Raw genomic sequence first — 19,674 nt, 5'->3', positions numbered from 1 at the left:
TACCCGTTCTCCATACTTTTTATCACAATGAAATGTTCAAACGGAATTGGGAATCCCAAAATAGTAGCCAAACATCATGGGGATTACTCGAAATGATTCTTAAATTGTTTTTTTTTTTAATATAATGTTCTATTTTCACAATATTTTAATAATATGATACGTCTTTGTCTATTTTAATATTAAAACTTTAAAGATAATTGTTCAATTATTAATTAGGATCGAAGAAAAAGACTAAAATACCCTCTAAGAATCTAAAAGTACGAAACTAATTTCATCCGTTCTTCATTAAATTGCCCTTTGAGTAAACCCCTCCTTCCTACATCTTCCATCACTAGAATTTACATTTATCGAACTGTTTTTCTAGTGAAGGCTGACATTATATTCGATCTATCCTCGAAAATTACCTATTTATCCTCGTACACAATCTCGTATTTGGTAATCATGGTTTGGAGAGAAAGTAAAGGCTGACACATTAACATCGATCTCTTCTCGAAAATTACCTATTTGTCCATGTACAGAATTTCATATTTGGTAATCATGGTTTGGAGAGAAAGTGAAGGCTGACATTAACGCCGATCTCTTCTCGAAAATTACCTTTTTGTCCTTGTACACAAACTTGGAGACTATCGTCATAAATGCACCACCGAGTATATTGGAGTAGATGTATCTATCAATAGTATTTTAACTTTATTTAATTAATATTTAATAATGGTAATTGATTTGACACTTCATAGCATTATTCTTTTTTTTTTTTTTTTTAAAAGCATACGTTTAAATTTTATTTGTCAACTCTGATATATTCCAATTCTCTAATGCTTAAGGGTCACACAACAAAGGCCATTTTGAAGGAATAATTGAAGCTTTAATGTTGTCCCATTTATAGAATAATGCCTCCCAATTTTATTGTTTCATGTAAATATTTTATACAATTTAAAGTTAATAAACAATAATATTTTTAACTACTTTTCATTCAATTCTACGGCAATCATGATTAAAACTAAAATGATTATAGTCGAATGGACTTAAAATATGTCGTTGGGTTCTTCGGGTGTGTATCACCATCATACATGTAGTGTTAAAAGTTGAATAATTGTATGAACTATATATTTTAGAAAAATGATTTAGTTATTTTAGGAATAAAGATATGTTTATTTGAGATCTTAGGGTCGATTGGATAGAAGAATGAATTTTTTTTTTTTATAAGAGTGTGGAAACTTCTCCCTCATAGTCGTGTTTTAAATCTTGAGGGGAAGCTCGAAGGGAAAAGCCTAGGTTAAAAGTAGGCTTGAGTTGTTACAAATGGTATTAGATCGAAATAGTGGGCGGTGTGCCAGTGAGGATGTTGGACCCTGAAGAGGATGGATTGTGAGATCTCATATCGATTGGAGAGGGATAAGGGTGTAGAAACCTATTTCTAGGAGACGTTTTAAAACTTTTGAGGGAAAGTCCAGAAGGGAGGGAAAGCTCAAAGATGACATTATTTGCTAGCGGTAAATAATATAAGAGCTAGACACTGGGTGGTGTGTCAACGAAAACGTTGAACCCCTAAGGATGGTGGATTGTGAGATCTCATATTGGTTGGAGAAGGGAACGAAGTATTCTTTGTAAGGGTGTGAAAATCTCTCTCTAGTAGATGTCTTTGCGACCTTGAGAACCTTAAAAGGAAAAACACAAAGAAGAAAATATCTGCTAACATTGGGCTAGGGTTGTTACAGTGGCTTTGATATGTTACAATAACCCTCCGCGCTACCAAGTTTTTCATCCCAAACAATCTAAAAAAAAGAGAATTTGTGTTCAACATATAGGTCCATGTACATCACTTTAACATGTACCTAAGCATTAAGTGAGATCGACGCTACAACACTATCATGTATAGATATTTTTTTCATTTTCATACAATCGACCCTATAAGAAAGTAGCCTCCGTACCAACGTCTAAAGACATCGTTTACCATTGCTATGGAAGAAAAAACTCACTTCATAGGATTTTGTTCTTGTAGGATGAATTTAAGACTTCATCAAATAACCCTTTAAATGGGTCGAATTCTAAACTTCTCGCTCTATTCGACCATTTGTTTGGATTTTGAATGTAAAACTAAATTTTAATTTATTTTCGAGTGTCTTTTAATAACTTTGACAAAATGTTCGAAGTATTTGTCAGGTCATACCATATACTATGAAAAAACAATCACACAAGTGTATCAAGAAATTACTATAAGTACGACCTCTAGAGGTTTAAATGATCTCTAATCATATGCACAACCCATGCTAGAATCATCATCACTTAAGATCGATATCTCCACCAAAGCTTGATTTAGCTAATTTTAGTGGTTATTAGGGCACTTTCAAATTCGGATTAACTGAAAACTTTATTTAAACTGAAGGATTGATGAGCTCATGATTCATCTAATTACATATGGATTTTCTATCTTATTTCTTCAAGAAAAAAAAAAAAAAAAAATGCGGCTATGAGCATCAAACTTTAAGAAACAAAACTACTAAAATGTGTTTGGATATGATGTTGTGCACCTTCAACAAGCATCCTTACCACTTCTCCTGCAGGTATGATCTCCTTGATTAGTCCAACTCCTTGCCCAGCATACATTGCCATGCTCTCGATGTCACCTTTTGTTGTCGCATTCGGCACGGTACCTGCAAAGCGACGTATATCTATGTCCTGTTCCAAGCAGGAAAAATATATGATTTAAAAGTAGAGCACAACAACAGAAGATTCTCAACTTCTTCATTCTGCAAGTAGAAAAGACGCAAGGGGAGCTCACCAAGCCATTAATTGTTGAACGGCCGATGACCGGCTGGTTGCTTTCGTTTTCATTGGCAGGAAGTGACTTCCAATCATCGTAAAAGGGTGTCTGTAGAACACGCTGTGGTGCACCAGGCCATCTTGCACGCCCAAAAATGTTTGTATAATCAGTTGCATCCATTTCCACCAACTTCCTCTTGTATGCAGGGTGAGCGTGGCTTTCTTTCGTAGCAACAAATCTGCAGTATTTCATTTTGTTCTTGTGTACTCAATTTACTATTGCAACAAAGTTATAGAGTAAAATTCAAATCTCATCAGATATGCTTCATCATTAGATTATATGATCGTTCTAATTACGAGAATATGATAAGGATAACGACAAGTTTTGACTTGCACCAAATGAAAACAGGCTTTCAGCCTTGAACTATCTCGTAAATGGATCACGATGTGATATCAATGTCGATATAACTTCCTCCAACACCATTTCCATGGCTTAGATGAATGAAAATTACGCAGTTGTTTAAGAATGTGTCACAGATCATTAATGAAGTTTTTGCGCCGACATGTTTTCTTACCATACTTTGCTTCATAACATTGAAAGGGGATCACCGATACGGTGACTCCGAACAGAACCCGACATAACGTGACATTATTCTTAAAAATGAGACATTGTTTCTAATTGAGCACCGATTTATAGCATGGATCTAGTGGGAACCACGGACCCTCCATGATGGTATGATATTGTCCACTTTGAGCATAAGCTCTCATTGTTTTCCTTTTGGTTTCCCCAAAAGGCCTCGTACCAATGAAGATTCTTACTTATACCCATAATCATCTCCTTAATTAGCCAACGTGAGACTCCCTCCCAACCATCCTCAATAATCATTCCCTCGAATAAAGTACACCATAGAGCCTCCCCTGAGGCCTATGGAGCCCTCGAACAACCTCCCCTTAATCGAGGCTAGACTCCTTTCTCTGGGGCCCTCAAACAAAATAAACCCTAAACAAAGTACACTCTTTGTTCGACACTAAAGTCACTTTTGACTACACCTTCGAAGCTCACAACTTTTTTGTTCGACACTTGAGGATTCTATTGACATGGCTAATTTAAGGGCATGACTCTGATACCATGTTCGGAACCATGGACCCTCCACACAATGGTATGATATTGTCCACTTTGAGCATAAGGTCCATGGCTTTACTTTTGGTTTCCCCAAAAGGCTTCATGCCAATGGAGATGTATTCCTTACTTATAAACTCATGATCATCCCCTCCCCTTAATTAGCTAATGTGGGACTCCCTCCCAACCATTCTCAACATCTAGCCGTTTTCTAAAATACATTTTGATAGTTGTAACTAATCACAATTGAGCTTTACTAACCTAGTTCCAAGGCAGACGCCACGAGCACCAAGGGCAATCGCAGCAACATAACCTCGTGAATCTGAAATACCGCCAGCCGCAATTACAGGTATATCTTTATCCCCAACAATATCAACTACCCCTGGTAAGATGGAAATCAAACCTTCCTGTAAAGAACCAAGTATATTTGAGCAAAGTTATGATATGGTTTAAGTACAAATGTGTGAAGAGTATGATTAATGAACACAAGAACTAATGTAATACCACTGACTGAAAGCAGCAAATAAAAATACTATCAGTTCTTATTACAGCGAAATTAGAGGAATGATCAAATACTTTTTATGACAAATACTTTTAATGCCACCAACTGGAAGCAAAAAATATAAGAGCATCAAGAATTAATCAAATTTTCTAGGAAGAAGAAGCTTTATACTTGACCAATAACATGTCCTCCTGCTTCCCGTCCTTGCACGATTATTGCATCAACACCAACATCAATGGCCTTTCTCGCTTCTTCAACACTCCCAATCTGCAAAAGTAGTTGTTCAAATGTGACATACTCCAATATGAGTAGAGGGAAAAATCTCATATTATATCAGTAGGCATTAAGCCATATAACCGAAGATAAGATTTAGGTCTCGTTTGATAACCATTTTGTTTTTTTTGTAACAGCTCAAGCCCACCCTAGCAGATATTGTCCATTCTGGCCCGTTACGCATCGCCATCAGCCTCATGGTTTGGAGAGGTTTCCACAACCTTATAAGGATTGCTTCGTTCCTCTCTCCAACCGATGTAAGATCCCACATGTTATGTTAGCATAAAGTAGATAACATAACAAATAGCTTCATAAGAGGAAATAGTATTTATAAGCTTAATTTTCAGAAACCAAAAACCAAATGGCTATCAAATGAAGCCTCAACGAGCAATCGACTTGAATTGGGGATTGTGGACATTCATGGTTACTGTGATATGCAAGAGAACACTCACTTGTGGAATAATTTTCACCCCAGCAGAATGAACTTGATCCACAAGATCCTTTGAACATTCTCCCCAGTAAACTTGCACAACTGCTACCTTTTCAGCTAATATGGCCCTTAGATTTTGCTCATGAGGAAATGCCATAATGACACCTACTCCAAATGGTTTATTCGTTAACGCTCGGGTCTTTCTTATCAATTTTCGTACATAATCAGGCGATTCCTGTTACAAATAAGAGCCCTAAATGCTTCAAGCTCCATTACAGGAAAAATTCACAAACCAAATTTCCCTACACTCCATAATTTCATAACAAATCATCATCAAATCGTCCGCATTCATATTAAAAAATGTAAATAACCAGTTGCAAACAGGGGAAAATGGCAATCATTCCAATCATTCATATCGATCAACAATGAAAAGTATCAAAATCCAAACAGGGCAGTATGATCGACCAGGCAACAATCAATCACGGAATCCATTCTAAAAAGGATAAAACTCCGTTTCCACTCGAAGGAAAAGAAAGGAAGAAGAGAAATCAGTAAGATACCCAATCGGGAGCTCTGAGAAGACCGAGTCCACCGGCATTGGCGACGGCAGCAACAAGCTCAGGACCGGAGATATCAGGTCCAAGCGGAGCCTGAACTACGCCGTATTCGAATCCCAGAATTCCTCCAAAACTCATCTGATTATTGTTTCTGTTCGTTTGACAATGGATTGATTGAAGGAAGTTTGAATTTGAATATATAGGGAGTAAGTAGCAGTGGCAGCCATGGGAGGCGGGTTTGAAGGTTTCGTTACGTGAGAGCTACCGGATTCAACACGTAAGCAATTACGCCGCGCAATCGCTTTACTCCCGTCGAGTGGTGTAAAACGACGACGTAATGAACGACGTGTACATTTTTTTTTTCTTTTCTTTTGTTTATTTATTCGAATTATTATTTTGTTATTATTATGTCTTCCACTATTTGAGTGGGAGATTAAAGAAAATAAAAAATAATAATTCCATTATTTTTTTTATTAAAAAAACAATTAAAAAATTAATTTTTGTGAGTTTGGTGGAGATATGGGTTTTATTTGGGATCCCGAAAGAAAGCTTTTAAATCATTCAGCTTAAATGAGCACTTTATTTCGTATAAAAAGAAATTTTTGCTTAAAGCATTTTTTAAAAAACCGGAAAACTAATTAGGAAACCAACTTCTTTCAGGCTATCTCATGACCTCTGTAGCAAAAAACGGTATATTCTGTAAGATGTCATTGAAAATACTCGACCCCACTGGAAGCAATCATGACTTAGACTAACGTGACTCAAGTGGGTCTTAAATTATTATTTTTTTTTTTTTTTCGAGATGTGTATCACTTTCATACACATAGTTTCGTATAAATCACTTCTTTATACATTGAACTCATTATGTGAGTATCACTGTCATAATCCCGAGATAGCACTAGATATTCATCGTTTTCATGCATAGATGTGTATCACTTTCATCAACTTTGCCCTTAAGATGTTCCAACAAGAGCAAATAAATTTTCTATCTCTAGTTGAAAAAAAAAAAGAATTCTCAAGAAGAGAGGAGCCGAGGTGGTCCCCCCCGGACCGCCCAGATCCCACGACTCAAACCGCAGCAGGAAATGCTATTCGGGTTGATCCTATCTCTTTATGAGGGAATGTATACATAATTGTTCATGATTCAAAACTTTTGCCCAACCTATAACTATTTACGAGAAAAAAAATAAAAAATCACAATAATTAAACTTTAATTTTAAACACAAAATCGAAGGCAGATAGGACGTTACTATAACGACTCTAACTTTTTAACGACATTTTTGACGCAAAAATAAATGAAAAATTATATATCGAAAAATGTATTCTTACAATGGACAAAATATGTACGACTAAATTGTTATTTATTGCATTTTATTATGTTCACTCAAAACACCATTTTAAGATGTAATGTGTAACACTAACCAAAACGTATATAGATATGTTCCGAATGCATTTTAGCTACGTACGATTTAACGATTTAACGAAGGCTACTGTTATCGGTTGTTGTTAGAAACCTCCCGGAGCTTGTCCTGCTCTGAGTCTTCTTCTTCGCAACCGCTCGGCGATGATGAAGGCAAGCTCTAGAGACTGAGATGCATTGAGTCGGGGGTCGCAGTGCGTATGGTACCGTGAGCTTAGATCGTTATATGTTATAGTTCGTGAGCCTCCAACACATTCGGTTACGTTCTGTCCTGTCATCTCCAAATGAACTCCTCCTGGGTAGCTTCCCTCTTGATCGTGTATGTCGAAAAATGCTCTCAACTCGGCCTGAAATCGTCACGTTTTGATATTTAGGTCTCTAAATGATGCGGAAGTAAACTACTAAAGGTATCTGACTAATTTTGTTAGTAAACTTAACTAAATGCAGACAAATATTGTTCTAAATGAAATGAAGATCTAGCAAGGAAGTAATAATATTTAGGTTTACGCACTCCAAGAAGGTCAAAATGTAACATCTCAAACCCACTGCTAGCCGATATTGTTCTCTTTGAGCTTTTCCTTCTAGGTTTCTCCTCAAAGTTTTAAAACGCGTATGCTAGGTAGAGGTTTCTACACCCGTTCCCCTCTCCAACCGATGTGGGATCTCACAATCCACCCCTATGGGGGCAAGCACCCTCACTGGCACACCGCTCGGTGTTTGGCTTTGATACAATTTCTAACATCCTAAACCCACCACTAGCAGATATTGTCCTCTTTAGGCTTCCCCTCAAGGTTTTAAAACGTGGAGGTTTCCACACCCGTTCCCCTCTCCAACCGACGTGGGGGATCTCACAATTCACCCCCCTTGAGGGCGAGCGTCCTCACTGGCACACTGTTCGGTGTTTGGCTCTAATTGTAACATCCCAAACCCACCGCTAGCAGATATTGTTCTCTTTAAGCTTCCCCTCATGGTTTTAAAACGCGTCTACTAGGGAGAGGTTTCCACACCCATTCCCTATCCAACCGATCTTGGATCTCACAATCCACCTTCCTTGGGGGGCGAGCGTCCTCATTGGCACACTGCTCAGTGTTTGGCTCTAATACCCTTTGTAACATCCCAAACCCACCGCTAGCAGATATTGTCCTATTTGGGCTTTCCCTCAAGGTTTTAAAAGACGTCTACTAGGGAGAGGTGTCCACACCCGTTCCCCTCTCCAAACGATGTGGGATCTCATAATCCACCCCCTTGGGGGTGAGCGTCCTCACTGAAACACCGTCCAGTGTCTGGCTTTGATACCATTTATAACATCCCAAACCCACCGCTAGCAGATATTGTCCATTTTGGGCTTCCTCTCAAGGTTTTAAAACACGTCTGCTAGGGAGAGGTTTCTACACCCATTTCCCTCTCCATCCCAAGCACTTAGGGTGGAAAACTACTAGTTAAACCGAAAATGAATGTAATAAGCAAGCTATTCTAATAACCAAATCGAATATATATAAATCAGAAAGAATGATCATACCCTTATTGCATCGAACGAACGCGTTTTTAGTCCACAGGGAGCTTTGATTGTATTCCCGTGCATCGGATCGCTAACCCAAGTGACGATTTGACCAGCTTGGCGAACTTCCCTGATTAGATGTGGAAGTTTCACTCTCATGTTCTCAGCTCCCATTCTTACTATCACTGTAATTCTTCCAGGCTTGTTCGTGGGATTTAGGATGTCAATAAGCTTCACCAATTCTTTGGGATCCATCTTATCACTTGCCTGTAATCAAAATGCTATAATTTATCAGTCATCAAATTTCTTCATCCACCAGAGGAATAATTCAAGAACCATAAATCTTTAGCAGGTAACCGCCCGCAGATATTGTCCGCTGTAGCCCGTTGCGTATCACCGTCAACCTCACGGTTTTAAAACGCGTCTACTAGGGAGAGGTTTCCACACCCTTATAAGGAATGTTTCGTTCCCCTCTCCAACCGATGTGGGATCTCACAAACCACCTTCCTTAGGGGCCAAGCGTCCTCGCTGGCACACTGCCCAGTGTCTGGCTCTGATACCATTTGTAACAGCCCAAGACCACTGCTAGCAGATATTATCCACCTTAACTCGTTACATATCGCCGTCAGCCTCATGGTTTTAAAACGCGTCTACTAGGGAGAGGTTTCCATACCCTTATAAGGAATGCTTCGTTTCCCTCTTCAACCAACGTAGGATCTCACAAACCACCCTCCTTGGAGGCCCAGCGTCCTCGCTGGCACACCGCCCAGTGTCTAGCTTTGATACTATTGTAACAGCCCAAGACCACCGCTAGCAAATATTGTCCACCTTAGCCCGTTACATATCGCCATCAGTCTCACGGTTTTAAAACGCATCTGCTAGGGAGAGGTTTCCACACCCTTATAAGGAATGCTTCGTTCCCTCTTCAACCGATGTGGGATCTCACAATCCACCCTCCTTGGGTGCCCAGCGTCCTCGCTGGCACACCGCCCAGTGTCTAGCTTTGATACCATTGTAACAGCCCAAGACCACCGCTAGCAAATATTGTCCACCTTAGCCCGTTACATATCGCCATCAGTCTCACGGTTTTAAAACGCGTCTGCTAGGGAGAGGTTTCCACACCCTTATAAGGAATACTTCGTTCCCCTCTCCAACCGATGTGAGATCTCACAAGTAGCAAAAGAATATCGAGTTCAAACTTGATAAATAAAAAGTTATAAGAACATCCATAAAAAGTTCAAACTCGAAGTCGTATAACCTATATGAAAGATCCTGTCTCCAAGTGAGATTGTATTACCAAAGTGTCAACAAAGATAAAACCAAAGTGTAGTTTCAAGACAAAATGGGAAAAGAGGAAAGATGGAAGTACCTTAATGCCAAGAGGATTAGCAACACCTCTCAAAAACTCAACGTGTGCACCATCGAGTTGGCGAGTTCGTTCTCCGACCCAAAGCATGTGAGCCGAGCAGTCGTAGTATATCCCAGAAGTGGAATCCTCCCTAGTAAGTGCTTGCTCATAAGGGAGGAGCAAACACTCATGAGACGTCCAAAACTCGGTTGAGGTCATGATAGGGTGATCGACAGTGAGTCCAGCAGCAGACATGAATCCAAGGGCCTCGTCAACTCGATGAGCTAGTTCTCGGTATCTGTTGGCACGTGGTGGAAAAATATATAACCAGACTATGCAACTACAATGAAAAGTTAATATCAATGCAAAAGGCAAATGAAAGAACAAAGTCCTCGAGAGTCAAACCTGTCGCCCTGCTCGCTATGCTCGGTGAAATCAAGATTCCACTGTGTAACTCTCTGCATTGCAGCATAACCTCCTGTGGCAAATGCCCTCAGGAGGTTCAATGTTGCGACCGACTGGCAGTAGGCTCTATTCATTCGATCGGGGTCGGGAACTCTAGATTTCTCATCAAATGAATCTCCATTTATATTGTCTCCTCTATAGCTTGGGAGTTTCACTCCATCCTTCTCCTCGTAAGGGTCCGATCTTGGCTTTGCAAACTGACCTGCCATTCTCCCGACCTACATTCATACGTAAGTCCGATTACATACTCGCCAAACGAACATCCATACAATAACCCTGGAATCATTCAGCAGTCTCCAAGGAAAGAGTTATATAACTTTTTCTCCAATCTCCAGCGTTGAGAAACTCGGTCTACAAAATAAATAAGTAAAAGAAAGGGAAAACTTCATAGTGGCCACATAACAGGGAATTCCAGTGACCATTCCATTAAGTCATTAAGCTCTAATGAAAATTGCAGGGATGCGTGTTAAGAAAATGTTTAGAAGATGTTTAGAAGATTAAAGGTAACCGTCCAAGCCTACCCCTAACAGATATTGTCCTCTTTGGGTTTTTCCTTTCAGGCTTCCTCTCAAGGTTTTTAAAATACGTTTGCTAGGGAGAGGTTTCCACACCCTTATAAAGAATGTTTCGTTCTCCTCCCCAACTAATGTGGGATCTCACAATCTACCCCTTTGAGGCCCAACGTCCTCGCTGGCACTCGTTCCCTTCTCCAATCGATGTAGGACCCCCCAGTTTGACCATTGTGATGGGAATTGGTACCTTGTCTCATGAGCTATGTCCGAATTAACTTCGGGCAATGTGCTAGGGAGGAAGTTGAGCCCCAAAGGGGGTGGACACGAGGTGGTGTACCAGCAAGGACGTTGGGCCCCAAAGGAAAGTGGATTGGGGGGTCCCACGAGAAGGGAACGAGTGCTAACAAGAACGCTGGGTCCCAAAAGGGGGTGGATTGTGAGATCCCACATCGGTTGGGGAGGAGAACGAAACATTCTTTATAAGGGTTTGGAAACCTCTTTCTAGCAAACGCGTTTTAAAAAAACTTGAGGGAAAGCCCAAAGAAGACAATATCTGCTCGCGGTGGGCTATGTGTTACATTAAAACTCAAAAAAGACAATATCTACTAGCGGTGGACTTAGAGTTGTTACATTAAAAACCATAACCATGCATGAGTGTGCTTAAAAGTGCAATTAAAATAAGTAACTTCAACAAGAACACTTATTATAAGTCCAGAAAAGTGTTTAATGGCTAATCACTTCAATGATTGGCTCAACTTTTTAAAGCTTCCCTAACAATCACTTGAGTGAAAAACACTACAAATACTTTCTTGTAAAGCGCTTAAAATGCTTTTGAACTTTTATGATCACTCATAAATCACTTATAAACATGATGATTTTGAATCAAAAGGACTTTTAGGATGCAACAAACAAAAGACATCACTGTAATATCAATTTCTCAATCGCTATCAACCAATAAGCCAAATCAATTATGAACATGCTTACCAAACGATGATCTTACAGAAGCAAAACCCAAAAACATGACAAAATCATTCATCAAAACCATACCACAATGCAAGAAATCAACCTTGATAACAGGCATTTGACCTCCAAACATAAGAACAACGCTCATCTGGAGAAGAACACGGAAGGTATCACGAATATTATTGGCATTAAACTCCTTAAAGCTCTCAGCACAATCCCCNCTCTTTGGGTTTTTCCTTTCAGGCTTCCTCTCAAGGTTTTTAAAATACGTTTGCTAGGGAGAGGTTTCCACACCCTTATAAAGAATGTTTCGTTCTCCTCCCCAACTAATGTGGGATCTCACAATCTACCCCTTTGAGGCCCAACGTCCTCGCTGGCACTCGTTCCCTTCTCCAATCGATGTAGGACCCCCCAGTTTGACCATTGTGATGGGAATTGGTACCTTGTCTCATGAGCTATGTCCGAATTAACTTCGGGCAATGTGCTAGGGAGGAAGTTGAGCCCCAAAGGGGGTGGACACGAGGTGGTGTACCAGCAAGGACGTTGGGCCCCAAAGGAAAGTGGATTGGGGGGTCCCACGAGAAGGGAACGAGTGCTAACAAGAACGCTGGGTCCCAAAAGGGGGTGGATTGTGAGATCCCACATCGGTTGGGGAGGAGAACGAAACATTCTTTATAAGGGTTTGGAAACCTCTTTCTAGCAAACGCGTTTTAAAAAAACTTGAGGGAAAGCCCAAAGAAGACAATATCTGCTCGCGGTGGGCTATGTGTTACATTAAAACTCAAAAAAGACAATATCTACTAGCGGTGGACTTAGAGTTGTTACATTAAAAACCATAACCATGCATGAGTGTGCTTAAAAGTGCAATTAAAATAAGTAACTTCAACAAGAACACTTATTATAAGTCCAGAAAAGTGTTTAATGGCTAATCACTTCAATGATTGGCTCAACTTTTTAAAGCTTCCCTAACAATCACTTGAGTGAAAAACACTACAAATACTTTCTTGTAAAGCGCTTAAAATGCTTTTGAACTTTTATGATCACTCATAAATCACTTATAAACATGATGATTTTGAATCAAAAGGACTTTTAGGATGCAACAAACAAAAGACATCACTGTAATATCAATTTCTCAATCGCTATCAACCAATAAGCCAAATCAATTATGAACATGCTTACCAAACGATGATCTTACAGAAGCAAAACCCAAAAACATGACAAAATCATTCATCAAAACCATACCACAATGCAAGAAATCAACCTTGATAACAGGCATTTGACCTCCAAACATAAGAACAACGCTCATCTGGAGAAGAACACGGAAGGTATCACGAATATTATTGGCATTAAACTCCTTAAAGCTCTCAGCACAATCCCCACCCTGAAGAAGAAACGCCTTCCCCACAGCGGCCTGCGCCAGCCGCTCTTCAAGGGACCTAGCTTCTCCAGCAAACACGATCGGAGGGAAGGATTCGAGGGTCTTGAGGACGGATTCAAGCACCGCCTGATCAGGATATTCGGGTAGTTGCAGAGCCTTCTTCGACTTCCAGCTATCGAGGGTCCATTTCGTCGGTACGAGAATCGATGGCTTTGACGACTTTGATGGGTCGGCGGCATGAATTGCGGAGATGGGTTTGAGCGATCGGGCGGTGGCGGTGGCGGTGGTGAAGGGAGGCGGACGGGTGATCGGAAAGTGGGATTTTGGAAGGGATTTTGAGAGAGGGGAAGTCGCTGGGAGAGCCATTTTGGGGTAAGTTTGAGAAAGAGAAACAGAGTGAAGATCGATGCGGCCGATGGCTTTGGTGAGTGTTTGTTCTGTTATTCTTAATACAATCAATCAAAATCAGAATCATTTTTTTTTATATATAAATTAATTATAGAAAAAACGTTTAACATTTTAATGATCGACGTGAACCCAAAGAACACGCTAGAGACGGCTAATTAGAGTTTTAAGATGATAAGATCCCTCAAAACATTCCCCCACTTAATCTCATCCTCTATCTACACTACAAAGCGCGCGCACCTCGAAGAAACGGGCTGCTCCCGGAACCAATTCACTCCGCATTTCGCCTTCCGTTATGAGATGCCAATGGCCTCCACGCTCTGCATAGCCACCCATCTCGGCGCCCTAAAGAAGAATCTCGATGAGTATCTCTCCCACCACAGCACCCTCACTCCAAGGCAAGCTCACGACACTGCAAATAGCCACTACATGTTCTTGCCCATCTTCATATTGGTACTATTTTCTTCTGCTATCACAGCTCTTATCTGGGTTGTTTCAGGTTGTCCAGTTTATCAACCGATGCTCGGAAATTTGCTTGCGGGAGTCGTGGAAAGCAATTGGGTGTGTGCGGAAAGGTCCGTTTTAGAGGTTTTGTGTCGAAATGTAAAGCAATGGAGTTTAATTCGATGCCCCAAGAGAATGGAGAAGAGGGTGTTGCCATGGGGACTCTGATTTGGAGGGCTATTAAGTTACCAATTTACTCTGTTGCTTTGGTTCCTTTAATGGTATGTATATATATACTCGTTGCATTCTATGGCAGCTAGTTGTGCAAGATTTGATATCAATCTTTTGAGAAATGTGTTGCATCAATTGTGATGAACTTGATTGTTCTTGATTGTTCTTGATCTTTGAGTGTGTTCTATTCCATTTCTGAAGATTTTTCTCTTTGATTACAAACAGGTAGGAAGTGCAGCTGCTTACTTTGAGTCTGGGAATTTTTCTACTCGGCTTTTTTTTGTAATCCTGGCTTCTTCGGTTCTTGTCATCAGTTGGCTTAATTTAAGGTGAAGAACTAGTTCTTGTATGACTTACATCTGTCTGTTTTTACACTCAACCTAGATCTTTGATAGCTTAATGGTTGCGTAGACGTTTGTTTCATGGTGAATTGTGAGATCTCATATCGGTTGGGGAGGAAAGCGAAGCATTCTTTATAATGGTGTGGAAAGCTCTCCCTAGCTGACGCGTTTTAAAAACCTTGAGGGGAAGCCTAAAGAGGACAATATTTGCTAGCGGTGGGCTTAGACTGTTACAAATGGTATCAGAGCCAGACACTAGGTGGTGCGCTAGCGAGGACGTTGGGCTCCGAAGGGGGTGGATTGTGAGATTCCACATTGAATGGAGAGAGGAACGAGGGCAAGTGAGGACGCTGAGCCTCGAAGGGGGTGGATTGTGAGAGAATGAAGCATTCTTTATAAGGGTGTGGAAATCTCGCCCTAGGGAAAGCCGAAAGAGGATAATATCTGCCAGTCTATTCCCTAGTAGACGCGTTTTAAAAACCTTAAGGGCACGCCGGCAAGGAAAAGCCCAAAGAGGGCGTCCCTTTGGACAAAAGAACGGGAAAGACAAATCCTATCGATAAAGGCATTTCTTTTCTACTGCCTTTGATACGTGGGCGAGAAAGTCAGATGCTTGCTTCCTTCCGTGAGTTCTGGGTCTCTTAGGGAATTCTCTTAGCACTTCGATAGGACACTAGGCTATCTTCTTACCATGCGGGAATGGGTTTTAATAAAATATTTTCCTTGTATCTGCTAGCGGTGGACTTGAGTTGTTACATAAATTCTATCTATTGCCATCTTGTCTAGTCTAGAGTTCACACTACTGTCCATGGAAGCCTTTGCTTTCTCATTTCTAACACGAGTTCAGGACAAAGTATGAACTATGAGCTCCTTCCCCCATTTGAAGCTAACGAATTAAAACGCTCCATTTGCAGTAACGACGCGTACGACTTCAGTACCGGAGCAGATAAAAACAAAAAGGAGTCGGTTGTAAAACTTGTTGGCAGGTAACGTTCACACTACTTTCTCGTCTAAGGACCCTTCGAATCTCGTAATCGTTGTCATTTTTCTTGTTTCTATACAAAACTTATTGACTTGTTTGTGTTATTGTGGTGCAATAAGCCCTATAGGGACACTTGTTGCTGCTTACACTTTTCTTGCTCTTGGCTTCTTGGGGCTGACATGGGCATCTCTGGAGGCTGGGAGCCTGCGTGCCATATTATTTCTAGCCTTTTCAATTACTTGTGGCTACATATATCAGGTAACATCTGGGATCTATTTCTTTGCTTCATAATTCATGTTGATTCCAATGAATTTGAAATGAAATAATCGAGACGCCACTGATCCTTCTTTTAGCATTCGAAAGAAGTAATTGATTGAGCTGTTGACAGTGTTGAGGATTGTTCGGAGAGGATTCTCACATCGGCTAATTATGGGGTTGATGATGGGTTTATAAGTAAGGAATACATCTTCATTGGTATGAGACCTTCCGGAGAACTAAAAGCAAAGCCATGAGAGCTTATGCTCAAAGTGGACAATATCATACCATTGTGGAGGGTCGTGATTTCTAACATGGTATTAGAGCCATACCCTTAACTTAGCCATGTCAATTGAATCCTCAGATGTCAAACAAAGAAGTTGTGAGTCTCGAAGGTGTAGTCAAAAGTGACTAAAGTATCGAACAAATGGTGTACTTTGTTCGAGGGCTCGAAAGGAGTCGAGCCTTGATTAAGGAGAGGCTGTTCGAGGGTTCCATAGGCCTCAAGGGAGGCTCTATAGTGTACTTTGTTTGAGGGGAGAATCGTTGAGGATTGTTGGGAGAGGAGTCCGACATCGACTAATTAAGGGGTTGATCATGGGTTTATAAGTAAGGAGTACATCTCCATTGATACAAGGCCTTTTGGGAAACCAAAAGCAAAACCATGAGAGCTTATGCTCAAAGTGTACAATATACCATTGTGGAGGGTCGTGATTTCTAACATGATATTAGAGTCATACCCTTAAATTAGCCATGTCAATTAAATCCTCAAAGGTCGAACAAAGAAGTTGTGAGTCTCGAAGGTGTAGTCAAAAGTGACTAAAGTGTCGAACAAATGATTTACTTTGTTCGAGAGCTCCAAATGAGTAAACCTCGATTAAGGGGAGGCTGTTCTAGGGCTCCATAGGCCTCAGGAGAGGCTCTATGGTGTACTTTGTTCGATGGGTGAATTGTTGAGGATTGTTGGGAGAGGAGTCCCACATCGACTAATTAAGGGGATGATCGTGGGTTTATAAGTAAGGAGTACATCTCCAATGGTACGAGGCCTTTTGGGGAAACAAAAAACAAAGCCACGAGAGCTTATGCTCAAAGTGGACAATATCATACCATTTTCGAGATTCGTGATTCCTAACACGACCAACCCATTTTATTCTATACACGAACACTATAACAAGCTATTTATTCTTTTAGCTCTGTTAATTGACTCGGTTGCAGTGTCCACCGTTCCGGTTAAGCTACCAAGGATTGGGAGAACCCTTGTGCTTTGCTGCTTTCGGTCCATTTGCTACAACAGCATTTTACTTATTACAGAGCAACGCAAGGTTACAATCATTTGGTTTGGATTAGCAGTTGTTGTCTGGTTTTTTTTTCTATATTGACTGTCTGTCTGATCCACAGGGAGATGAGATATCTTCCCATAACCAATACGATCCTTTCTGCCTCTATCCTTGTCGGAACGACGACAACTCTAATTCTCTTCTGCAGCCATTTCCATCAGGTACTTTCCCCCCTCGTCGAGACAAAAACAAAACAAAAACACGTATCCTTAACTCTTCTGCTGTCTTACATTAACGATCATGTTTGACCAACACCGACATTGTTGTGCATAGGTTGAGGAAGACAGGGCTGTTGGAAAAATGTCCCCTTTGGTATAACATGTCTTTGCTCAGCTTCAGCTTGTCAAAAACATTTGGAGAAATTAATGTTGTATCTGTCTGTGTTGGATAACTTATTATGCAGGTAAGGCTTGGCACAGAAAGAGGTTCCAAGGTGGTGAAGGCTGCAGTAATTATGCTTTTTGTGCTTCTATTTGCTCTGGGTTTAAGCAAGAGTCTTCCATTTACTTGCATTGTAAGTTAACTCTGAAAACTCGACTTACTTTGTGAACGGATTAACTTTACGTTGTCTTTCATTTATGCTATTGTTTTCTTTTGTAGTTCTTTTGTGGTCTGACGATCCCGATGGGCAAGCTGGTGATTAGCTTTGTTGAAGAAAACCACAAGGTGATTGGCTAACAATTTACTTTAAAGATCCTACGTTAAATCTTTAGGTCAATTAGTGATTCAATCGATGACCTAAAAAATTCGATCACGATGAATTTATTTAGATTGGGTTGAGTTCAAAATGAAAGCTTTATGGGTTGGAGTCGGTTCATGGGTTTTTCTAAAACTAGATTAGGTTGAACAGAATCAACCAGAAAGGTCGTGGGTTAACAGCCAACCACTCTACTACTGACCTACTAAGGAACAATAGAGTTAAGGAAGTCCACTCTTGTTCTTTGGGCCAACTTCTGACCGAACAAAAAAGGGCAAGCCACTCTTTTTCACATACACCGTGAGAAAAAGGTTATGATAGCAAGTGTAACAACCCAGATCCATCGCTAGCAGATATTGTCCTCTTTGGGCTTTCCCTTTTGGGCTTTCCCTCAAGGCTTTAAAACGCGTCTGCTAGGGGAAGGTTTCCAGACCCTTATAAAGGGTGTTTTGTTCTCCTCCCCAACCAATGTGGGACATCACAATCCACCCCCCTTCGGGGCCCAGCGTCCTCGTTGGCGCTCATTCCTTTCTCCGATCCATGTGGGACTGCCACCAAACCCACCTCCCTTTGGGACTCAGCGTTCTTACTGGCACACCACCTCGTGTCTACCCCCTTCGGGGAACAACGAGAAGGCTGGTACATCGTCCGGTGTCTGGCTCTGATACCATTTGTAACGACCCAGACCCACTGCTAGTAGATATTGTCCTATTTGGGCTTTCCCTTACGGGCTTTCCCTCAAGGCTTTAAAACGCGTCTGCTAGGGGAAGGTTTCCACACCCTTATAAAGGGTGTTTTGTTCTCCTCCCCAACTAATGTGGGACATCACAATCCAAGTCCAAAGAGGACAATATCTGCTAGCGGTGGATCTGAGTAGTTACAAACGGTATCAGAGCCACACACCAGGCGATGTGCCAGTGAGAAGGCTGTTCCTCGAAGGAGGGTAGACACTAAGTGATGTGTCAGTAAGGACGCTAGGCCTCGAAGGGGGGTGTGGGGATCCCACATCGATTGGAGAAATGAACGAGTGCCAACGAGGACTCTGGGCCCCGAAGGGGGGTGGATTGTGATGTCCCACATTGGTTGGGGAGGATAACAAAACACCATTAATAAGAGTATGGAAACCTTCCCCTAGCAGACACGTTTTAAAGCCTTGAGGGAAGTCCGAAAGGGAAAGCCCAAAAGGACAATATCCTCTAGTGGTGGATCTGGGTGCTTACAGCAAGCCACTCCCTGTCCAGAGAGCCTTCAATATAAGGGGGTGGCGGTCAACCATCCATTCTCGATATTCATATGGGTCAATCGATCTTTGCGTTGAGTTGGGTCTAAGTAATGTGCCAACCCAATTCAACCCAACCCACGAACGCCTCTAGAAGCTGACCTGGATACTCATAGATTAAAAAAGAGAGAAATTTGTAGGAAAATACTTTTTGATTTATGATTGTTATTGTTTGGTTATATGTTTATATTTTTCCTTAATGTGCAGGATAAACAGAAAATTTTCATGGCCAAGTATTTGTGTGTGCGGTTACATGCCATATTTGGACTTGCATTGGCTGCTGGATTGGTTGCAGCTAGATTCATTAATTAATTAATGTTTTGATCACTTTCGAGTATTCATAAGGTAAAGTTTGAAGTCGTGATCACTTCCCGACATTTTGTATTACTCAAATTACCATTGATAAGGTAACCAATGCAAGTTTTATCATATAGTGTAATAACCCCTCTCTAGGATCCAACGTCCTCGTTGACACAC

The 19,674-nt window shown here is 40.9% G+C and overlaps 3 protein-coding genes across 5 annotated transcripts; 1 reads left to right on the top strand and 2 right to left on the bottom strand.

Moving 5' to 3' along the window:
- Positions 1–2,349: 2,349 nt before the first annotated feature.
- On the bottom strand, positions 2,350–5,911 carry LOC111793763 (nitronate monooxygenase-like). Its single transcript, XM_023675797.1, has 6 exons — positions 5,646–5,911; positions 5,108–5,320; positions 4,554–4,649; positions 4,142–4,287; positions 2,780–2,999; positions 2,350–2,676 (listed from the first exon to the last, which is right to left on the bottom strand). Exons 1-6 carry the CDS (start codon positions 5,778–5,780, stop codon positions 2,482–2,484), a joined length of 1,005 nt encoding a protein of 334 aa, XP_023531565.1. The 5' UTR covers positions 5,781–5,911; the 3' UTR covers positions 2,350–2,481.
- Positions 5,912–6,975: 1,064 nt separating this feature from the next.
- Positions 6,976–13,615, bottom strand: LOC111793076 (phospho-2-dehydro-3-deoxyheptonate aldolase 2, chloroplastic-like). 2 transcript variants are annotated; one of them, XM_023674791.1, is made up of 6 exons: positions 13,203–13,615; positions 11,952–12,044; positions 10,314–10,591; positions 9,930–10,206; positions 8,582–8,827; positions 6,976–7,409 (listed from the first exon to the last, which is right to left on the bottom strand). In XM_023674791.1, exons 1-6 carry the CDS (start codon positions 13,590–13,592, stop codon positions 7,149–7,151), a joined length of 1,545 nt encoding a protein of 514 aa, XP_023530559.1. In that variant the 5' UTR covers positions 13,593–13,615; the 3' UTR covers positions 6,976–7,148. The 2 variants fall into 2 exon arrangements, with proteins under 2 accessions (XP_023530559.1, XP_023530560.1); XM_023674792.1 differs by lacking the exon at positions 11,952–12,044 and having other exon boundaries at positions 13,110–13,615.
- On the top strand, positions 13,558–19,628 carry LOC111793077 (2-carboxy-1,4-naphthoquinone phytyltransferase, chloroplastic). 2 transcript variants are annotated; one of them, XM_023674794.1, is made up of 12 exons: positions 13,558–13,650; positions 13,863–14,029; positions 14,131–14,356; positions 14,532–14,635; positions 15,562–15,633; positions 15,749–15,887; positions 17,100–17,206; positions 17,283–17,382; positions 17,495–17,533; positions 17,625–17,735; positions 17,822–17,887; positions 19,405–19,628. In XM_023674794.1, the coding sequence occupies exons 1-12, from the start codon at positions 13,633–13,635 to the stop codon at positions 19,507–19,509; spliced, it is 1,254 nt and encodes a 417-aa protein (XP_023530562.1). In that variant the 5' UTR covers positions 13,558–13,632; the 3' UTR covers positions 19,510–19,628. The 2 variants fall into 2 exon arrangements, with proteins under 2 accessions (XP_023530562.1, XP_023530561.1); XM_023674793.1 differs by lacking the exon at positions 13,558–13,650 and having other exon boundaries at positions 13,711–14,029.
- The last annotated feature ends 46 nt before the right edge of the window (positions 19,629–19,674 follow it).

Source organism: Cucurbita pepo, chromosome LG04 (genome assembly GCF_002806865.2).
Source record: "Cucurbita pepo subsp. pepo cultivar mu-cu-16 chromosome LG04, ASM280686v2, whole genome shotgun sequence".
NCBI lineage: Eukaryota > Viridiplantae > Streptophyta > Magnoliopsida > Cucurbitales > Cucurbitaceae > Cucurbita > Cucurbita pepo.
This window is presented reverse-complemented; position numbering and strand designations above follow the sequence as displayed.

Coding starts and splice junctions, on each gene's coding strand:
- LOC111793763 (XM_023675797.1), bottom strand. CDS start 5,780: ATGAGTTTTGGAGGAATTCTGGGATTCGAATACGGCGTAGTTCAGGCT. Junction 3,000..4,141: donor GGCGTCTGCCTTGGAACTAG/GTTAGTAAAGCT, acceptor GAAATACTGCAG/ATTTGTTGCTACGAAAGAAA. Junction 2,677..2,779: donor GTTCAACAATTAATGGCTTG/GTGAGCTCCCCT, acceptor TGCTTGGAACAG/GACATAGATATACGTCGCTT.
- LOC111793077 (XM_023674793.1), top strand. CDS start 13,803: ATGATAAGATCCCTCAAAACATTCCCCCACTTAATCTCATCCTCTATC. Junction 17,207..17,282: donor TTATTACAGAGCAACGCAAG/GTTACAATCATT, acceptor TCTGATCCACAG/GGAGATGAGATATCTTCCCA. Junction 17,888..19,404: donor TTGTTGAAGAAAACCACAAG/GTGATTGGCTAA, acceptor CTTAATGTGCAG/GATAAACAGAAAATTTTCAT.
- LOC111793076 (XM_023674792.1), bottom strand. CDS start 13,592: ATGGCTCTCCCAGCGACTTCCCCTCTCTCAAAATCCCTTCCAAAATCC. Junction 10,207..10,313: donor CATAGCGAGCAGGGCGACAG/GTTTGACTCTCG, acceptor ACGTGCCAACAG/ATACCGAGAACTAGCTCATC. Junction 7,410..8,581: donor GTTCGTTCGATGCAATAAGG/GTATGATCATTC, acceptor TGACGATTTCAG/GCCGAGTTGAGAGCATTTTT.